We start from the raw sequence: 22,018 nt of genomic DNA, 5'->3' as shown, positions 1-22,018 counted from the left end.
GGGGGGGGGGGGGGTGGAGAATAATTTTGCACCTGGTCAAACTATGTTGCACTGCAAGGGGTGCAAATAAATCGACAGCCAGTCATGGAAATTTAGGCTTCTGAGTGGTCCTTTTCATGCACCCTTACCTCCCTCCATTTATTTAACCTCCAGTCATTTAGAAAACTTGGCTGTTTTGCCAGTTGTATATATTAGACCAATGCAGGAGGTGGGACCCTGGGAAGTAGTTGAGTAAAATTTAGCTATTAGGTGGTAACCTAGCTTAACATGTAGGACAGTATCATCTTATATATAAAATGTATTGGTCTGTTTGTTTGTCCGGTTATGCATTCGGACACCCCTGCACCTATTAGGGTGAAACAAACACAAGGTCATCCATTTGGATCCTGGCCAGGTATTAGGGCAGTTAGGGTCCTCCCGTTGGTGTACACTGGGCAGAACTTTGACCCAGAGAGCCTGTTCTGGTCCTTCCACTGGATGGATTTTGATGAAAACTTCACAGAGGGGTGGCAATTGGTCTAGGATGTCTAATGGAGTGTTAGAGGTCTCGGTCGGTTCTAACGGCAGGGTAACGCCGGGCAGAACTTTCCTCATGGGTGTGTTGGAAGAGCTACTAATTATTTTTAAAATTTTGACAGTTACATCCAACTCATTGATAACTTAATAACTTGAAGATTTAAACACGGGGACATCAGCTAGTAAATTGATAAAATACAAGCAGACCGTATGTATAAATGTAGTAATTTCCAACTATTTTCCTTAGTCCTGTCTCTTGTGCTGCAGAAAAGGTAGAGAACATGTGAGTAGCCCGAGTACCTGCTGACAAAAACTGAATTTTGTCTTGATCAATGTTCAACAGACAAAAACATTTAAAAGTAGTCTATTGGTGGCCATACACGGCACAATAAAGGTGCTATATCGTGCCGTGTATGGGCACGATATTGTACCTGGTATCGTGCTGCGCACTCCCGCATCCCCAGATCTTCCCGCAGGCTCATCTGATCTGGATGCGATGTACGATCCCATTCAGATAGGGGAGGGGGGGAGCCGGCATATCGTGCGGTCAGCGGGGACAGCACTATTGCCAGCAGTGACAGCACGATCCGTCAGCCGACTGATCGGAAGTCGCCCTACACGGTTCATCGCGCCGTGTATGGGCACCTTAAGCGCATAGCCTTGTTATAAAGTATATAGTATATAACTGTTTGGTTTTTTTTTTTTTTTTTTTGCTGACTTCAGATCTACAGTATATTATTTAATACAACAAAATTGATTGTATGTGAATACATTGTACTTGGTTCCCAAAAATAGCTTCATCTGCAAAGTTATCCATTTTTATGACTTCACTATATATTTTGGAAAGAAATTCATTTATCTTCTTCTGCATGTTTTAGGTCTGTTTTTGTTGTGTCCAGTGTCATTAGTTATGTTTTTTTTTTTTTTTTACTTATGTTTCTTGTGGTTAGATTGTTTGCTTCATTGCTAACTGTTTAGGATGGTCTTAGATCATCAATATAGCGCAGGTCCATTTGTTGTTCACCATTTTTGCTGACTTAACAAGTAATAAAGAAAAAAAAAAAAGCTTTTCACTTCCCTTTAACTATGAACCAAACTATGGATTCTTCCATTTAATTTACATCTGACAGCCGCACACTACATTTTATATGGGATGTAGTCACCATCCCGGTCGCCGGCATCCCGATTTAAGTATTAGGGTTAGTCTACAGGGGAGGGTTAGGATTAGTCTGTGGGAGGAAAGGGTTTGGGACAGGCTGCAGAAAAGGTGGTTAGGGATAGGACACTTACCTACTTTTGTCGGGATGCTGCTGTTGGTATTCTGACCGCCGGGATCCTGTACCCAGCTCGTATTACATCCCAACATCTGCATGCTGCTATTCCTATATATTTTTCTGTTTTAAGGTGGGTACACACCTAGCTGATATACTGTATCTGCAGATCGAGTGATTTGCAGATATATCTGTAGATGATGGTCGTTCATATACACTGAACGACCAACATCTTCCAGGCAGCCGTGGGTCCCACTGACCCGCCCCCGGCTGCCGCTGCATGTGTACACACCTACCGATGGACAGACATGTCTGCAGATATATCTGTCCATCGGCTGTGCAGCACAGCCGACGCGATATGTCTGTGAACGATGTCATTCACAGACCTATCGCTGGTACACACTTCCCGACAGGCACCAGATATATTGTCCGATCTATTGATCGGCCAATATATCTGTGTGTGCCCAGCTTTAGGAGCTAGTAACAATTAGTCATTTCCAGCCTCCAGGGGATTTATATCTAATTATTAGGGTAGTGCGAAAGTTTTAAAGTCCACTTTAAGCCTTAAAGAATTTGAAAGCATCTTTATCTAACTTTGTTACATGACACTTTGAAACTACAAGTTGCACCTTCTAGTTCCACTTAACTTGAATGTTTTTGTTACTGTGTAACATTATTTTATTTGTTGGCTCAGCTCACGCTGATGGCTTCCTGGAGCAGCTCAAGCAACAGCAAGCAAGCTTAATCTAACAAACGCACAACTTATCTCCAACACAATAACAATTGATGTGCCGTTCCTGTTGTGTAGATGGCACCTAAATAAATAGTGTCATTGCGTATTTTAGACACCCACAGGCCCCCAATCCAAAAAGTGCACAATAGTGGACTTTTCGTTTAATGCTGTCCATTTCTTGCTGTTTAATATAGGGGCAAGAAATATGGAGTTCAATTGCTGAACAAGTTTATGTAGTATACAGAGATCTTTGTACAATTTGATGTGTAATAATAGCCAGAGGCACTGAACGAGGGGGAAGTGGTGGGTAATTGTCCAGTAACATGCATAGTTGTTTTCTTTGTAGAAAGGGCCTGGCCATGCCTCCATCATCCCGAGCTTGCCATTGCTCTTTATTGCGCAAGTAGATTAACTATAACTGGAATATTCCCTTTTTATTATGTTTTGACAATACTGTATTGAAGGTTTAGCTATAATTTATTCAGTGTATGGGTTTGCGATGATTATTTGATTTATTTTCAATCCAGCCCCACGATGTTTTCCAGATCTGGTCATTCACCACGATGTTGAGCAGCTACATCTCTTTTAGTATGGTTTAGCAGATGACGGGGGCTATGTCCGTTTCCATCTGTGTTTAGACCAGTTTTCCCAGTTTGTGTTTAGGGTTCTGCCCTGTTAATGGGTGAGAACTATTAAAATCTGTCAGGTTTGTGACCTCTATCACTATGGTTGTGTATCTAGCTGTTGGCCTGACTACTGAGTCTTACATCTGTAAGGCTTGGCCATCTTCATAGATCTCCGCTTGTTTAGCCACCAGTAGTCTGTCACTTTTCATTGTCTTAACCTTACATTTTCCTGTATTTAAATGTAAGATGTACAGTAAGATATACAGTCACCCCCAAATTTTATTTATTTATTTTGGTGTGGAGGGGGGGATGTGGTTCGTCCGTTCTTTCTTCCTTTCTTTCTTCCCTAAATGTTCTGTCACAATTTTCTTTCAGAGGATTTTATCCAGAACTTCAGCAAAGTTTACAGCCCACTGCGGAGACATCTAGTGGGTGACCCGGCTCTTCACAAGATAAAACGCCATCTAATCATAGAAGTGACATCCAGCACTTTCCATCATGTTGTTCTGGCCAGCAGAAAGGTACTAGGTGGCATTGTTGTGTATGTATAACCTGTATAAGCCATCACTTTCTGCTTTATTGAGCTTTTGTAGCTGAAAGGAAACATGAGGATTTTCATCGGGAAATGTAAAAACCTTTTTCTTTGTTTTATCATGTTTCTTGCCCCTGGATTGTACATTTCAGTGGAAATCTTTGCTAGCCGGTGGTCACCCCCACGAATCATGATTAGCCCCCCCCCGATTACATAGCAAGAGTTAGGGCTGTATTCAATTAGGTGCGAAAAGTCACGTTTGGCGAAAAGCGATCGCAGATGCGAAAATTCCATATACCAAAACAGGCAAAAAGTTTTACCATCTCAGAGCAAGTTAAAAAAAAAAAAAAAGTACACAGTCCCTATTTTAGGCTAAAAATGTGGGGACTTGGTTCAGAACCCTTAGGACACCCCCCTTCCCCCTAATGACTAATTAGGCTAAAATAATTTCCCCTAATAAATGTAAAAAATTTCGGAAACTGGATTTAAAGTACTGGATCAGGTATTTTGGGGGGGCAGTATGGATGGGACAGGTGTTTGTAGGATTGTGGGTGGCTGCAGCAGGTGTATTTTTTATATTTTTTAAAAGCGCACTTTAAAGACACATATATTAGCACCCATTTTAATGTACCCCCAATTTAACTGCAGTAATTTCTCCCAAAAATATTGGTTTATATCAATTTTCAACACTTATGCAAATACGTACATAACAGCCATTTCACACAATTTAAGATCCCAAAATACTTTTATTAGGGCTATTAATACACTTCTATATTGATTTCCTATGTCAGATAGGCTTTCTATGGGGTACAGACTGATTTCCCCAAAATGTGCTGTACTTCTTTAATCTCGTCATGCACAATTATGCGTTTGTGCGTGTCTTGTAATTGCATAGGGCGAAAAAACGGGAGCGCACATTGCGAAAATACGGAAATAGATTGCACCAAAACTGGCGAATAGAGCGAAAACTTCTCCGGTGAAAAGTTTGCGTTTTATTGCGGCTAATTGAATACCGCCCTTAGTTTAAATAGATCAAAAGGAACTCTGTAGTCCTAAAATAAAACCAAATTGTAACTGGTCCTGAAACCTACAGTGCAGTATAGTTTGGGTATTATATTTGTGTCACCAAACTGCTGGGTACTCATGGGGTAAGGAGGGAGGATGGAAACTGAAAAAGACCAAATAAAAAAAAAAACACAGCTGTAACCTAAGGAGTTTACATACTTGGTTTAGCTGCATATGATTTTTATTGAGACCTTTGATTCTGGGTTACATGACAGGTGCCCAGATATACTGAGTGTTAGCCACTGCAGTGCCAGCTGTTACACTGCTACGTATATTTCAGTAACAGATTACATTTGTACGTATAGTGGGCGTGTGGATTGTTCTGCTGAAGCAAATTGTAATACATCACAGAGAACTAGACTAATGCTTGAATTTACATACTAGTTACGGGTGAGGTACAAAATGTCGATGTGTGTTACATTGACATGGTCATATTGTCTTCATTGTGCATGTTGACAGTCGGCATGTCGACATAACATTTTTCTAATGTTGGAGCCCTAACCCTAGCCGCAATCTAACCCTAACTACATCCTTAACCTAGTCCTAAAGCTGTAACATTCACAATGTCGACATAATGAACTTCTTGACATGTCCATGCCGACATTCTGAACGTTTACGTGCACACCTTGTCAGCGTTCTGACAATCTGAATGTTGACATAATTACTACATACCACCAGTTACATGTATTTCATATCAGTGTAAATTAACATTCATACAAAACACAAATTTTATATGGTCCTAACAGAAATGATCATTACATGAGAGATTGCTTTGTATCAACAGCTAAAATGTTTTCTTCCCTCATCTGAGTTGTTATACTCACCAGCGTAAATTGAAGTGAACTTGCACTTTCAAGAACGTAAAGCTCTAAATATGGCAATTGTGGATTCCAGACCATACAGACCTAAACCCGTTTTATAGACGTGTAAGACTCTGGTGAATGAGCCATTCACGCTGAGTCTATGAAAGACGCATTGTCAGATGGCAGTTGGTGTGACTAATAATCCTGCAATGTTCTCATTTCAGAGAGTAGTGTATTCAGCAGACCAATCACACGGCTGCTTCATTCAAACAGCATAGCGAAGACTCGAAAATAAAGTGTGAAGAGTCACTGAGCATCATTATTCATTTAGATAGATTAGGGCAAATATAACCACAAGAATTCTCTCTTCAACAGGATGTATTGTTGCTGTTCTACACAACCTGGTGTGGTTTCTGTGCCAGTCTGAATCATATTTTTATCCGTCTGACTCAGCTTCTGGCTACGGACAGTCTCATTGTAGCTAGGTAAGATGACCAAGCTTTTTGTTCTGCCCAACCTGTTTACTATTTAGGGGCAAAGATCTAAGATACTTGATTCCCAGAAATGGAAAGTGAGCTGCCAAAGCTACGTAATAAACACTTGAATTGACCTACAGTAATGTATACAAAATACTATAAACTTTGCCATTTTGCTAATGAATGTAGTAGACTGGGTATGGGATGCAGGCGCTCGGGAACCCGGCGGTCAAATTCCCAACGCTGGCATCCCGACAGGTTTATGATACCAACAATGTCAGTCAGTATCCTAACCCTCTCCCTAACCCTACCTCCCTGGTGCCTGAAACTAACCTCCCCCTTCCCCCCCCCCCCCTTCCCGCACCCTAAACCTAACCCTCCCCCCCCGAGTGTTTAACCCTAAACCCTAGTCATCCCCCCTAACCGCAGTAATTACCGTCGGGGAGCCCTGCGCCAGGATTCTGCCAGGTGTCGGTAACCCGGCGCCGGCATTGTAAGCGCCATTACCAGATCCCTAGTAGACTTCATTATTGTGTCTTACAAGTGGAAATTGTGCTTGGTTAGAGCCATGACGCTGAAAGAACACCCTGTGCTTATGCGTGGTGATGCCGTGTACACATGGCTGTGGTGGTAGGGTGAATTGTGACCAAGAACATTTAGAAGTAAGAGCAAGAAAGGCTTAAATATCAAATTAAGTCTGTTACTCATATCTTTTCTTACTAGGATAAATGTTGCACAGAATGATCTTCCTTGGGAGTTTATGGTGGATCATGTTCCCAAGATCATGCTTTTCCCTCAGAACAGGTAAATGTTTCTTGTAACCCTTTCCATTACCAGGCTATTATGCCCAAGGCTATTTAGTTACAACCTTTTATTCCCTGCAGGATCAAATTAAGTACCCAGATGGGTTAACGCATTCACAGCATCTCCCTCATGTTTGAACAGATATCCACGTAGCCCTGGCTAACCAATTAGTCTGCGATTAATTACCATGGCTAATTGAATTCGGCCCAAAGATTTCAAACTTAAAAGAAATAGTTAATCTGTACTGAAAACCCTGTTTTTGTTTTTTTTGTTTGTCTTTTGTTTTTGTTTGTATTTGTTATACATTTCTGCTTCCTCTATCAGGGGACACCGTAGACCAGTGATCTTCAACCTTTTTCAACTTGAGGCACACTACACAAGATTTAAAAATTACCAAGGCACACCATCCGGTGATGCGGTGTGCGCGACCTATGGAAAAACACACTACATTGGCCCCTGCAGGAACAAAACACACTACATTGGCCCCCGCTGGAACAATAACACTACATTGGCCCCTGCAGGAACAAAACATACTACATTGGCCCCTGCAGGAACAAAACATACTACATTGGCCCCTGCAGGAACAAAACATACTACATTGGCCCCTGCAGGAACAATAACACACTACATTGGCCCCTGCAGGAACAATAACACTACATTGGCCCCTGCAGGAACAATAACACTACATTGGCCCCTGCAGGAACAATAACACTACATTGGCCCCCACTGGAACAATAACACTACATTGGCCCCTGCAGGAACAAAACATACTACATTGGCCCCTGCAGGAACAAAACACACTACATTGGCCCCTGCAGGAACAATAACACTACATTGGCCCCTGCAGGAACAATAACACACTACATTGGCCCCCGCAGGAACAATAACACACTACATTGGCCCCCACTGGAACAATAACACACTACATTGGCCCCTGCAGGAACAAAACACACTACATTGGCCCCTGCAGGAACAAAACACACTACATTGGCCCCTGCAGGAACAATAACACTACATTGGCCCCTGCAGGAACAATAACACTACATTGGCCCCTGCAGGAACAATAACACTACATAGGCCCCTGCAGGAACAAAACACACTACATTGGCCCCTACAGGGACAAAACACACTACATTGGCCCCTGCAGGAACAAAACACACTACATTGGCCCCCACAGTAAAAAAAAACACATTGCTCCCCACAAAAAAAAAAAGAATCACATTGGCCCCCGCAGAGAAAAATAAACACATTGCTCTCCACAGAAAAAAAGCAGATTGGCTCACCTCAGTGGAACAAAAAAAAAATTGCTCCCCACATAAAACACAACATATTAAAATTACACTCACGAGTGACGACCATGTCCTGTCCCTCCAGCTGGTGTTGCACTTGCTCAGTCACAGCACTAAGTGCAGAGCTGTGAGCAGTATGCGGCCGAGAGGGAAGGGTTGGCGGGCCGCGGGCGGGAAAGGCTGGCTGGGTGACTGGCGGGCAGGAGGGAAGGGCTGGGTGACTGGCGGGACGGGGCAGGCAGGCAGACAGGCAACGCAGCGTGCGTGACCTGCGATGTCACACTGCTGCGTCTAGGCAGGTCACGGCCTGGGCGCGTCTGAGCCTCCCATAGGAGCTCAGCAGCGCTGCGCAGTCCGCAGCTGCGGCACACTTCACAACTGCCCGTGGCGCACTAGTTTGAAAACCGGTGCCCTAGACCATGGGGTGTAGTGAGGGTTGAGTAGCTAGCATTTAATTAGTATGTTAACTTTTTTAAGGTATAGAAACTCCCCTCCAGCCCCTTCCTCAGTTTTAAATTAACCACTTAACTGACAAGTTTTCCCCCACAAAACTGCTCAGAAATTTATATATTTTTTGTAATTATTATTTAATAAAATTGAGTATTTTTAATATATTTAAATATTTGTATCCAGGAGGTGTTTTGCACCTCCCCATCCTCCTGTGTCCATAAGCCCCTATCATAAAATAACTTCCCATCCCCCATTGGCAATAGACCCCTCAGTGTTCATAGAGCCTAATAACAGTACCACCCCCTTAGTAGTAAAAAAAAATCAAAAAAAAAAATCAGTTTTATAAACCAACCCCCCGTCCCCCTGTAAAAAAGCCTGTTTCTTTTCATCCCCACCCCCCCCCAAATAGTGCTTGGAGGGGAACATTCTCCTCCTCACACTTGAATCCCTGGCGCATGCACTCCAGACTTCTGTGCGCACGGGTATTCTGGGGTGCGATTACGGCATTGAAGTCGGTGATCAGAGACCACCGCATCGGAGTCTGGAGAATCGTCTGAGAAATGCCCAGATCTGCACTGTAATCTCACTTCTTGTGCGTCAGTTTCAACACCGGTTAGGCTGCTCATGGCAAGGTGACATGAATTATCGAAGTTCAAACAGGGCATGATAGTGGGTGCCCAACAGATGGGACATTCGATTTCCGAAGTTGTACGGACATTCAACATTTTTCAATCTACAGTGTCACGTGTGTACCGGGAATACCACATGGAAGGCATTACCACCCACAGTGGACAGCGCTGTGGCCAACCATGGGTGCTTAATGATCATGACCAACGTCGTCTGTCGCTTGTCTGTTACCACTGACAATTCTGGACCGGCAAGCGACACTGGCTCAAATCACATCCACATTTAATCCATATCCAGCAGGTCAGTGCAGTGTTCTTTAGCTTCCATGGGATATGGGAGCAGAAGACCCACCAGAATGCCAGTGTTAACAGTACTACACCGTGCGCAGTGTCTCACCTGGGCTCATGATGTCACCAATTGGACCCTGGAGGCATTGTCCAATGAGTCAGTGTTCCAGTTGTTTTGGGCTGATGATAGAGTTCGTGTGTGGCAAGGCACTGTGCAGGCTGGTGATGGTTCTATAAAGGTGTGGTGTATGTTCACGTGGCATGGGTTGGGCCCGCTGATCCGCCTGAACAAGTCATTGACTGGCAACTGCTACGTTGGATGGCTTGATGACCATTTGCAGCCCTTCATGGACTTTGTGTACCCTCACAACGATGGAATATTCCAGCAGGATAATGCACAGTGTCATCTGTCTCAAGTTGTCCAGAATTGGTTTGTGGAGCTTTCTGGAGAGTTCCGACTAATGGTGTGGCCACCACGTTCGCCCATGATTAACCCAATCGAGCATTTATGGGACGTGGTGGAGAGGTTAATTTGCAGCCAAGATGCTGCACCTACAAACATCGGGGAGCTGTAGGAAGCTATCCAGACTGCATGGGTCAACATCTCTCCAGAGGTCTTCCGGTCACTTGTGAAATCTATTCCACGTGACGTTGCTGCACTTCACCGGGCTAGAGTGGGTCCTACACGATACTAGGCATCTATCCCATGACTTTTTTTGCCAGTCTTTTGGGGCAGCTGGTTGTGTTGGTATCAGAGGGATGCAGGGACCAGTTGACCAGGTATTTCAGTGTTGTCGATGGAGCTCCCAGTCGGGCAGTGGCGGACCAGACGTTGCTAAAACGTAGAACTTGTAGGCTGAGCCGGCCAGGGCAGCAGAGTTGCATTTTGCTAGTAAAAAGGTGATCTAGGGAAGTCATGGCTATAGAGAGCCGATGGCTAGCGGAAGCCAGGACTTTCTGCTGCTAAAGCTCAGCTGGAAGCAGGGATCAGCAGCTGAGCAGCTGTTAGGTGGCAGACAGGGAGCCCGCTGAAGCTGGGACCTGCTGCTGGGTAGTGAAAGCCAGCAGCAGCTGGCAGAGACAGAGCAAGCTGCAGAATCTGGGTCCCGTTGCCAGGCCTAGTGGGCAGTTGTCGCTTTGCAGTAGTGTAAACATCCATTGAGTGGGCATTGGAGAGAGCAGCGCCAGAGGAAAACTAGTGCACTTTCTGTGTGCAATACAGCTGCTGGCCATTACAGATGACATCGGCCAGCAGCAGGTAATATAATCTGGACCAGGCTACCCTATCTATATTGAGAGGTGGGGTGGCTGGATCTATGGCAACGGCATCCTTTCACCCCAATAAGAGGGTCAGAGTTGGAATGCCCTGTTCTTATCCTTAACCAAAAGGGTAATGCACTGTGGTAAGGCTGATCATCAGAGAGCCCGGAGGATTTATAGCAAATGTACATTTACCACTTTCAGCACCTGAAAATAGGATCTACTGATGACTACTGTGAAGCTCCTCTCTTCCCACTTCTCTCAGGGTCTCCAATGTGGCTGGAAGCCTGGGATAAGTATTTGACAAGTTTTCATTTTTTTTTTTCTATCCAGATATTTATTGTAGTTCTCTGTATATATGCTGTTGTGATTTCTCAGTATAATATTGTGCTATGTTGTGTTTTTGTCTGAAAAAGGGAGTACTACCAACGCCAAACCTGGAGGAGGGAAATCTAGTTAGCCTCATTTTGGTTCATGTTGTCAAGCTAATTGCCTAGCGGTGACATTCATGCTCGCTGTGCTGCCTGCCAGGATGCTTGTGATCTGCGACTGGTTATGGAGGTCCCCGCTGGCTCTGTGGAGAAACAAGCTTGTTCTAGGTCTTTCAATCGTTTCCTAGCTACTATTATACGATAGGAGTTGTCTAATTTTATGTCTAGTCAGAGTAAGAAAATTGCTGATACACAGACCGTTTTTCCTTTCAGGGGCTTCCGGGATCTAAGGGTCTGCAGAGGTGCCATCTTGGACAAGGGCAATAGAAAGGAATACTTTAGAGCAGGAAAGGATGTCCTCTTCACAAGGGAAGTTGTTGTCTTCAGCTAGATTCAAAATACGTAAGCCGTACTTATGGAGAATTTGTCTGATGTTTCCTTAGAAGAGGAAGAACATCAAGAAGATTCTGAATTGAGGACTCTGGGCCTGATTCAGACCCGCTCGCGAGCGCAGGACGCTCGCAAGTGGGTCGATGGTGCCCTACTGCGCATGCGCACGACGAGGGAGCTCCCTCGTGCGCATGAGCGGGACCCGGCTTGCGACGGGGTAGCCGTCGCTCCGGGTCTCGCACCAAAGGGGGCGTGCTGTCGATGTTTGACAGCACGCCCCCTTTGGAGGGCGTGCCGGGGGCGTGGATGCCAGACGGAGGCGTTCCCATGGGAACGCCTACCGTCTGAAGCCGGCCCCACTGACATCAGTAGTGATGTCAGTGGGAGTGATTTTGGCTCTGATAGAGCCAAAATCACTCCAGGGCTTGCGGCAGCGAGACCCTACCGCAGGGTCTCCGTCGCAAGCCCGATGGTCGCGATGGTCTTGACATCATGGACGCTCGCTTGACATCATGGACGCTCATCATGGACGCGCGCTATAGCTGTGGGTGGTCACCCACAGCTATGCGAGTGTCCAAGAGGCCGCTCCATTTTCATGGAGGAGGGCCCTGATTCAGAGCGAGCGCTCTGGTCAGAGCGTTCGGCTCTGAATCAGGCCCTCTGTATCGTTAATGGAAGAAGGATCAAGCCTTCAGGGATAGATGTAAATGTCCTGGTTAAAGCCGTGTGTCAGGTTTGCTCTCTTAGAGATATTGAAAATCAGGAGACCCTATTCCAATGATTTATTTAGAACTAAGAAGTCTAAGAAAAGATCTCTATTAACTCCACAATTGTCAGATTTACCTGAACCTTTCCTGATGAGAAATTTCAGATTGCACTCCGGTTTTGTTCTATGTATCCTATTCCAGACAGATGAAAATGAGCTACAGGAACATCTACCCTTGGTCAGTGTTCCCTGTAAGCTATTTCACGATGTCAACTTGTTTATTGAAGACCTATTCTGGATGGTGCCTCTCTTAAAGAAGGCTCGGACCGGAAGTGTGAAAACATATTGAAATCTATTTATGTTTCCGCAGGGGCAGCAGTATTGCTTCAGCATGGGTAGCTAAGGCAATGGAAAAGTGGTCTGACCTTTTGATAGAGGGGATCAGTCATACAGCTCTGAGTCTCCGGTCTCCATTTTTATCCATTGCAGAGCAGCGCAAAGCAGGAGCAGATTATTTTGGATAAACCGCTCTGGATGCATCTTGAGGACAGGCAAGAAAATTTCCAGGCTCGCAGTGGTGGCTAAATGCATTCTGTTACAATCATGGAATGCAGATTAAGAGAGACAGACATTTTTAGAAGGCTTACCTTTTGATGGAATGTTCTTGTATGGTCCAGAACTAGATAAAAGAATTTGAAGCCACAGAAGGTAAAAGCTAATTTTTATCATTAGGAAGATCACACTAAGCCTAAGGGTCGGCACTCTCATCCACCTTTTTAAGCAGCAGTCAGCCTCATCCTCTGGCCACTCTTATTCTGTGGTGTTACAAATAGAGGAAGACAATTTAGAACTAATAAGAAGGAACCAAGGAAACCAGTGCCCTAAGCTCCAGATATGCCAGCAGAACGGGAAGGGCATACACCCACAAGTGTCTTTGGTGGGTACCTGTTTACTGTCAATCAGGGACCAGTGAAGAAGGTCCTCCTCAGACTGATGGGTATATAGAAAGACGTTACATTCTCAGTCTTTCGGTTTTGCCACCAAGAATGTATTTTTGAACAGGGTTACCAAACGACAGACAGAAGTGTCTGGATTTAGAGCAGGCCATCATGAGTCTTCAGGACTCTGGAGTCATCACAGTACCAGAATGTCAAAGAGAAATGGAATTTTATTCCGATCTATTGATAGTACAAAAACCAGATAGGAGTCAGACCCATTTTAAATTTAAAGGACTTAAAAACAAGACTGAGGATAAACCGATTCAGGATGGAATCGGTAAGAATGGGAAATAAGATTGTTCCCTATTTAGACCATTTACTTTGCAAGGCAGACTCAAAGGTTCTCTTCAGTCAAATCTGCTAGGTGCAGTGAATGTCTTGCAGTTCCATGGCTGAGTTATCAACTGACAAAAGTCTAGGATGATTCCTTGTAGGTGCATGAGGTTTTAGGCCTCATGTTCAATACCCAACTAACCAGGGCTTTCTTTCCAATAGAAAAGAATAGAGACAGAAAACTTTTGAAAGTCAGAAGTCCATCAGTTCTTTGTTGTATGAAGCTGTTAGAAAAGATGGTGTTCTCGTTCAAAACAGTCCAGTGTTCAAGGCTGCCTTCCAGGATGTACAAATTAAACATTCTTAAAACTTGGTTGCGTTCCAGTCATCGTCTATCAACACAGTTTATCATGGCGTGTCACCAGACACAAGACAGTCTCTTGAAAACTTCAACAAGGGCAGAAGCTTCGTCATCCAGGATTGGTTGGTTATCACAACCGATGCCAGACTACTAGGATGGTGATTTTGTATCATAATTTTAATGAACTCAGGTCCAGAAAGGAAACAAGGCTTCCAATCAATGTACTGGAACGAAGATCGGTTATAAACACACTGAAAAAAAGCACAATCTCTTATTCAGGGAAAGCCTATAAGGGTTCAGACAGACAACACTAAAGCAGTAGCATTCATAAATCATCAGGGGGAACAAAAGTTTCCTGTCGATGAGAATCAATTCAGGTCCTATCTTGGGCAGAGATCCATGTTCCAGCAATATCAACAGTCTTTATTCCAGGAATAGAGAATTGAAAGGAGCACTTCTGAGTCACCAGTGTATACTTCCAGTGGAATGGTCTTCAACAGTCTGGTAAAGAGGTAGGTCAGCCTGTTGGCCAAGTTTTGTTTCAGAGTTAGAGATCCATTATGCTGGGTACACACTGACAGATACATTGGCCGATCAATTGATCGACCATTATATCTGCTGCACGTCGGCCAGTGTGTACCCGCAATATGTCGGTGAACGTCGTCATTCATCGACATATCGCATTGGCTGTGCTGCACAGCCGATGGACAGATATGTCTGCAGACATATCTGTCCATTGGCAGGTGTGTACGCATACACACACAGTGGAACCTGCGAGGAGGGTGACGGGACACGCCCCCCGGCCTCCAGGACCCGAGGGCACAAGCAGATGATGGCCGTTCAGTGCGTATGAATAACCATCATCTGCAGATATATCTGTATAGTGTGTACCCACCCTTAGTCTTCCTAATAGATGCTATGGTAGTCTGGTTTACATTTTTCCACCAATTTGGAAATAAATAAGCTATTATCGCTACTTATGAATGCGGGAGACTGGAAATAGAATATACTGAGTTCTGTATAAATATATATTACACTGTATTTACCTGTTGGCACAGAATTCACAGACGCTTGACTGAAGAGCTTTGAATTGAAGAGCTCCACGGGCAGTTCAGCAACAGTATAAGTTAACAGCAGGCCACCTATCACATACACATCACTGGCAGGGTTGTATCCAATGCCACCGGACAGCCGAGGCAGTCCCATCCTTGCCTGCCCACCTGGCCCTCATCAGTTCACCACCGGCGACCCCCTGCCAGTTGCAAAATAAGAAAAAAGTTGTAATGACAAAAAAAAAAAAAAGTATCAACAGACCATTGGTGGCTGCAACAGGTCAGTGGCAAACCAGTGTTTTAGTGCAGGAGGGTGTGCTGTGCTGCCCCTATAAACTGGCACCCGTAGGCACGTGCCTAGTGGGAAATTCACCACTGCATACATGTGAAAATATCTAATAGAAATGTTTTATGAGTTTACCTGTGGAACCTATGCCATATTCAGATGATGATGTTTCCCGGAGGGAAAGAAGCTTGGGTTACAAAGAGGAAGTTATTCTGATCCCTCCACCCCCTGCGCATTCCTTGCCCTTTGGCAGTGCGCTTGCACAAACTCCGTTCACGCATGTGTACTCACTAATACTGTTGGGCAAAGTTCCACCGCTAGTAGTTAGCGGCAGAATCAGCAGTGCTAAGGAACGTGGGGACAGCTGCCATTCGGGGGAGCTGTTCCTAGACCGCAGCAATATTGAATTGCTCTGGTAATATGGTATCTGATGCTGCAATTCACAGTTAGTTGGATACCAAAGTATCAGGGCACTTTAGGGCCATATTGATGAATATGTCCTGAAGACCGGAGCAGGAATCAGTCCAGTAGCGAGATGCAAATGACATTCCCCATCCTGTCAGGTAAATCTGTCTTCGGTGATGGTAATTACTATAAGGGATATTTTAGTGAATCATGCTTAAGGGTCCCATACATCAGGCACAGATTCCCCGATAGGACCGGAACTGGCGGTCGGAAATGCCGATCTGTGGCCATCGATGATCGGCGATTTGTCTGGGAATTTTTGCATTTCTTCATGTTAAAAATTCCCAATTTGCCAATCCCGATCATATTTTGGTCAGTATTGGCAAAGGGGATTGGGGAGATGACACAATACATCGCAGATGCAGGGGGGGCTTTAGTAAATGGTTATTTATTCAAAATTATTAGCCGTCTCACCCCTTGCTTATTATTCTCACATGGAAAATTACTGTAGGTTTCTTTCACCGTTAATACCCTTCCTTCCATTCTTACCTACAACTCTGCAGTTTCTAAAGTATATTTGCAGTGTTGTAATTGTCACCAAAGGAAACTCACAGAATGTTGTCTTTAAATCCTTCTCAATCATGTACTTATCCCCGTCCAGAACCCTGCTTGGTCTGTTCTCCAGGTATCTGCACCTGGTGAATTCTATAAATGTGTGGGCTTTGCACTTGTCAGTACATTCTCAGAGAGCTGGGAGTCGGGGCCAGGAACCAGCAATTTGTGAGCTAATGTGCAGAGCTTAATAGTAGGTGTCAGGTAAGCTGGTGGGTGTGACCACAAAATAAATTCTATATCCCAAACCACAAGCATACTAGCAACAGCCGGGATCTCTCCATTTACCAGGACCAATATCCTCACATTGCAAGAGTGTCAGTTTATAGATCGCTGCTTTCACATACCAGCCAATATTTCCACTGTAACATCAGAATAAGTACTCCAGACATTATGTCCGTGCCAGTATTCCCGACATTAGCACTTCTATCCCCCACTATATTATCAACATGTAATGCTATATTTCTGGCATACCCCCTACCCCCATATAAAAGCCAGGGCCACCAGAAACAAACCTAGTGGCTTCATGGATTCACACCTGCATTAGCCAAAACCTCATCCGGAACTGCGTTTGTGCTGCAGCTCAATGGGCGTGATGAGCGTAAATAGCGGCTACTAACATCTCAGTAGGGCTGACATGAGGAGGATCATGGCTAAGCTTTGCCATGTGGATAGATGGATGTAGAGTAAAATGAGCAGCATACATTTAACATGAGTATGTGTAATTTGCCAATGAGCCCTTAATAATCTTGAAAAGAAGAAATAAATAACACTGACTGTGTTTCCATAGATACGAATGGCTCACTAGAGATATTACAGGGAGCTCAGCCTCTGAAGCCAGCGATAGAGGCTTCTTTCTATCTTGTATATGAACAAAGTGGACAGTATTCAGCTCGCATACAAATCATCACTTTACATGGCATCTAGCTGAAGAGGAAGCGAGGTCGGCACTGGGTTTTTCTGCTTCAGTAAGAATAAAGTTTTTACTGTAAAGAGAATAGAAAATGCCAGTTCCCCTCTACTAAAAATACTTCAACAGGAACATGTGTTTTATGCAACAGGTACACACATACATACACTATAACTGGAAATATATATACTGCATAAAGCAGAGAGTCCCTTTAGATACATTTAGATGCCTACAGTCTATAGAAACTTAGAGCTATAAAATACTATGGAGTCTATGTACTAAGCCTTGGAGAGAGATAAAAATTACGAAGATAAAGTACCAACCAATCAGCTCCTGTCACTTTACAGGCTATGGCCCGTATTCAATTTGAGGCGAAAAGCCGGAATCCGCGGAAAAGTTTTGCCGATGACGTCATTTCGACAGGCAGAAAAGTATCGCCGTATTCAATTTTAAAGACTATGAATAGCAGGCGGAAAAAAGTGCAGAATTGGGGTTTTGGGGTGCAACCTTGCGGGAATCCCCGTGCAGCCTTCAGACAGTCCCCCAAAGGTAAACTGCGTCAAAATAAAAAAACAAAAAACACTAAAGGACACCCCAAAAAATCACTTTGAATTTGGGGGCGGGAAAAAAAAATGTTGGGGGACAAAGTTAAAAACTAGCGAACTAGACTCTGGGGGGGGGGGGGTCCCTAAGTATGCCCCATGTCTTTTTTTTCATTGCAGGGGCTTGCGGCAGGTGGATTTTTCATGATTTTTTCAACTTAACTTTAGCAACTTTAAAATATGCTAGCCCCCATTTTCAAGTACCACCAAATTTGCTGGGATGTTGCTTTCTGCAAAAAATACTCCTAAATACTATTCTGCACCACTTATAGAAAAATGCTATTTAGCAGCTATTGAGCACGTTCAAAAACACCAAATACCTTCAGCAAGCCAAGTCGGCAAGTACTATAGCTATCCCCCATGTCAGAGCATCTTTTGGGGGGTGTCAGGCTGATTTCCCCAAATCTGACAGTACTTTCCGCTTGTTTAGGTTTCGCCGGGTCCCCTTTTCGCCTACTTTCATATTGAATACGGGGTGAAGCGGGCACGCACGCGACACTTTTCCGCCTGCAAAACACGCAATGTACGCGAAAAGTCCGGGAGGTGGAAAAGTATCGCGGGTCCGCTCAAGTTGAATACGGCTGTTTGAAAAATGAGTTAGGAGGAGATTGGTTGGTACTTTATCTCCATCCACCATGTTTTTTCTCTCCAAGACTTTGTATATGTATAACTGTGCTGCTAAGCCTGAAATCTGTTCTAACAAAACATTTTGCTTTAGTGTTATCTCTGTGCTACCAAAGTAATCCTAAAAAGTGTGCTAAGTATTACAGGTGTATAGAGTCCCATTGCCTTACGTTTTGTGTCTGCAATATATTGTAAAGGTTACTATTGTGTACTGTGGCGCTCAACACATTTTTGGAAAAACTAGGAGCCAGCTTAAATGTTTAGGAGCCAGACCATCATCTGCAATCAAAATATATGAAAACTTGTAAAGACCACCATACAAGTCCCTTCAACATCCCCACATGCCATCAGACCACCACATATGTCTCTTCAATGGTCTTTAGATTCTGCCACAGGCCCATACCTGCTCCATTTAAAAATGTCACAGTAGTGCCCCTAATTCAGTGTGCCCCCAATTCAGTGTACCACACAGGAGTGCCTCCAATTTCTAACCACATTAAAACTGTAGGTCATTCTAATGAAACCAAATATTCACCAGCTTTGTACAGCTCCCTGGAGGACACGCACTCCAACCAGCAATGCTGCAGCTCCATGGTGGTCACTCTCCTCCTCCATGCCAGTAGTTATGCAGATCCCTGTGGTCACTCACCTCCGCGCCAGTAATAATTCAGCTCCCCGCAGTTGCTCTTCTCCCCACTGGCAGTGTTGTAGCTCCCCAACTGTCACCCTTCTCCTCTGCTCTGGTCGTGATGCGCCTTCACGCAGTCACTCTCCTCACTGCTGGCAGTGCTGCAGGGAGAAGAACCATGGTCGGACACCAGACAATAGACGCCCAGCATTGGTGGCATCTATGATCTTGCAGGCAGAAGGGAGGAACCACAGATTTGTGACAAGCCCACAGCATCCCGCTGTCTCCTGTAACCACCAGTGCTTTGTAACTGTTTTTTTTTTCTACAATTAGCTTTATTTTTCATACCTGGCTTTTGTAAAAATTTTAGTTGTCAAGACGACCTGGTGCCCAATTTGTTGAACCCTGATGTACTGTATTTTTTAAAATATACTTTGGATAATTTCCGGTATCTCTATATCTCTATGATGCTTCCACTGGGTGTCAGTTACAGGTTCACTTTAACATAAAACACAATATCTTACCTCACCAGCAGCATTTTACTTTTTGTTTCTAAATTTGATTTCCACCACTCTTACACTAGTTTTGTTTGGACTACACATGACCTTGACTTCAGTCTTGGCACCTATCTGTCTCTTTGGCCCCTAGAGACCAATAGTTCTTGGGACAATGTAGAGTTTGGAGTAATTTAGTCCCATTTTACTTCAAAGAAATGTTGTAAAAAATAAATATAAAAATAAATTCTGCACAGAAGATTTGTTCGCCTTTGCACAGACAACATGTGCAGTGATTTTCCAACAAGTCCTTATCGGAGTGTACTCGGACCTCCTCTATAGCGTTCATAAGGGTTAATGTGTCCAAATCACATGACATTGCATAGCCATATTTGTGTGTACTCTTTTTCGGAGCATGTACATTGCAAATAGACGCAAGTTCAACTCTGCATTAGCTCCTTGATCTCTAAAGGGCTTGTATTCTGCACCATGTGGTAATTATTATGCCTAAACCTTTATTTTTACCTCTATTCATACCTCCCGACATTCTCAAACCCCGTCGTGTGACTTCTCATGCGTGTTTTCGGCGCTGGCATCATGTCGGCTATGCCACTCCCTTGATGTATGATGTACTCTGGCAGCTGCTGGCCAGCCCTAAGCCTCTCACGGCACAAAAGGGACGCCACGTGTCCCATGCAACCTTCCCTCCCCCCATGGGACACTGCCTGAAGAGCATAACTGTCCCGACAAAATTGGGACGTTTGGGGGATATGTGTATTACATTGTGCTGTCTTTTAAATAGATACCTCATTCCTTTAATATTCCTATAGTTGTTACACTGTACTTCAAAAGGAACTTGTTTTACATATACTAACTTTGCCTGACAGCAAATGAATAATGTTGCACATATTATTATTATTATCCTTTTATATGGCGTCACAAAGGTTCCACAGCGCCTTACACAGTACATAAATGAGCACACAAGAAAAACAGTTAATAGTAATACAAAAACAATGCAGGACAAGGACATGGTTTATAAACATATCTGCATAACATAAGCAGCAGGGCCTCAGCAACCAAGTGCTAGGTGCCAATTGGGGAGTTAGGAGTAACTGATACTATACTGGTAATAAATAAATAAAATAAGTACGGGGGAGGAGAAGCACGTGGAGGAAGAGGGCCCTGCTCGTGAGAACTTACATTCTAAAGGGATTACATATCAGGATTGTTTGACCTTTGAACTGTGTGTGGACATTCTGTTTTCAATCACTACAGTAACCTAAATAAAATGATCATATGACAGTCGGAGCATGCATTATGTTTCCTGATTGCGTTTTAGAATATTGTATATGAGAGGAGTTGAAAACTGACAGGCATAGTTTGCAGATTGCATGAATACAAGCACTGTAATTCCCACCCTCCACTTACAATTAATGTGTTTTGCAGGAAAGACCACAGTGTAGTGTATCCTGAAGATCAGCAGATCACTGTTCCAAACCTTCTGAAATTCATCCTAAAATATGCCACCCTGCCTTCCACTGCCGCAGACCCACCTGCCGCCTGCCCAATGCACTATCTGCAATACAAAGAAGATCACGTTTCTTATTTGGAGCGAGAAATACGAAGACTGCGGGCTGAAATTGTAGTTTTACACAAGGCCCAGGATCAGCTGGCAGAACGTATTTCGGAAGTGAGAAAAGATGCACAAGACCTTAAAGTACAAAAACGAACACTAGAACAACACAACAGAGCCCTGGAGGATCACATGGAGCAATTGCAAGCTCTGTGCGAGCAAAAAGCAAGAGAGGTGGGCACGATGGCGGACAACATGAAGGAGCTTGTAGCGGCTTCTGAAAGTCTTCTGGCAGAAAATGTACTACTCAAGTTTCTAATGTTATCATTGGAAGCCAAACACAAAGCTAATGCAGAGACAGAAAGGTTCGATAACCTTGAGGATGGAATTGGGCCAAGCACTGATATTTCTGAAGGACTAACTGATAGCTCCACCACAGACAGCACAATGACAGAGTATAGTAAAGAAAATAAAACTGACTGATTTTTTTCTTTTTTTTTTTTATTCAGAAATATTTGCAAAATTATTTATACAGATTTTCAAACTGTAAATTTAGATCTTTTCCTGGGGCGTCGGGAATCGAAACTTCTATTTTTTTAACCGCCTCTAATTTCTAAGAACAAGTTCAATTCCAGAAGATTTTTAGGTCTGCGTTTTACTCTGGCAAAAGTTTAATGACCGCTCTGAAATTAATTAAATCCATGTTGCCTGATGTTTATTTATTTTTATTTTTTACATTTTGAAAAGCATTGTACAAATAATGTGAAACATGCCTGTTACTTTTTTTTTTAATTATTTATTTTTTTTCTCAATGTCATTAGCCAGGTGCTTTCAAGTTCAATTCTTAAGTAACCAACAGGTCATGTTTTCTGGATTTCTTTAAACAAACATGCTGCTTTGCTTCTCATCACTCAACCATCTGTGGTGCCTTAAG

General features: G+C 43.8%; 1 protein-coding gene across 2 annotated transcripts in view; it reads left to right on the top strand.

Annotated features, from left to right (window-relative positions):
- TXNDC11 (thioredoxin domain containing 11) overlaps window positions 1-21,796 on the top strand; it is an 85,935-nt gene extending 64,139 nt beyond the window's left edge. Inside the window, exons 9-13 of one of the 2 annotated variants that reach the window (XR_015877640.1) lie at window positions 3,522-3,667; window positions 5,922-6,031; window positions 6,746-6,826; window positions 17,044-17,221; window positions 20,958-21,039. Coding sequence is in view for 1 of the 2 variants with exons in the window: in XM_088466775.1 (XP_088322901.1) it covers window positions 3,522-3,667; window positions 5,922-6,031; window positions 6,746-6,826; window positions 20,958-21,567 (947 nt within the window). In the remaining variant the exon portion in view is untranslated. Of the gene's footprint in view, window positions 1-3,521; window positions 3,668-5,921; window positions 6,032-6,745; window positions 6,827-17,043; window positions 17,222-20,957 lie in introns of both variants that reach the window. The other variant, XM_088466775.1, reaches the window with a different exon arrangement.
- The last annotated feature ends 222 nt before the right edge of the window (window positions 21,797-22,018 follow it).

The sequence above is a fragment of the Taudactylus pleione genome, unplaced genomic scaffold (assembly GCF_031769625.1).
Source record: "Taudactylus pleione unplaced genomic scaffold, aTauple2 ptg000066l, whole genome shotgun sequence".
Taxonomy (NCBI): domain Eukaryota; kingdom Metazoa; phylum Chordata; class Amphibia; order Anura; family Myobatrachidae; genus Taudactylus; species Taudactylus pleione.
The sequence above is the reverse complement of the archived record's forward strand: the minus strand, read 5'-3'. Positions and strand labels throughout refer to the sequence as shown.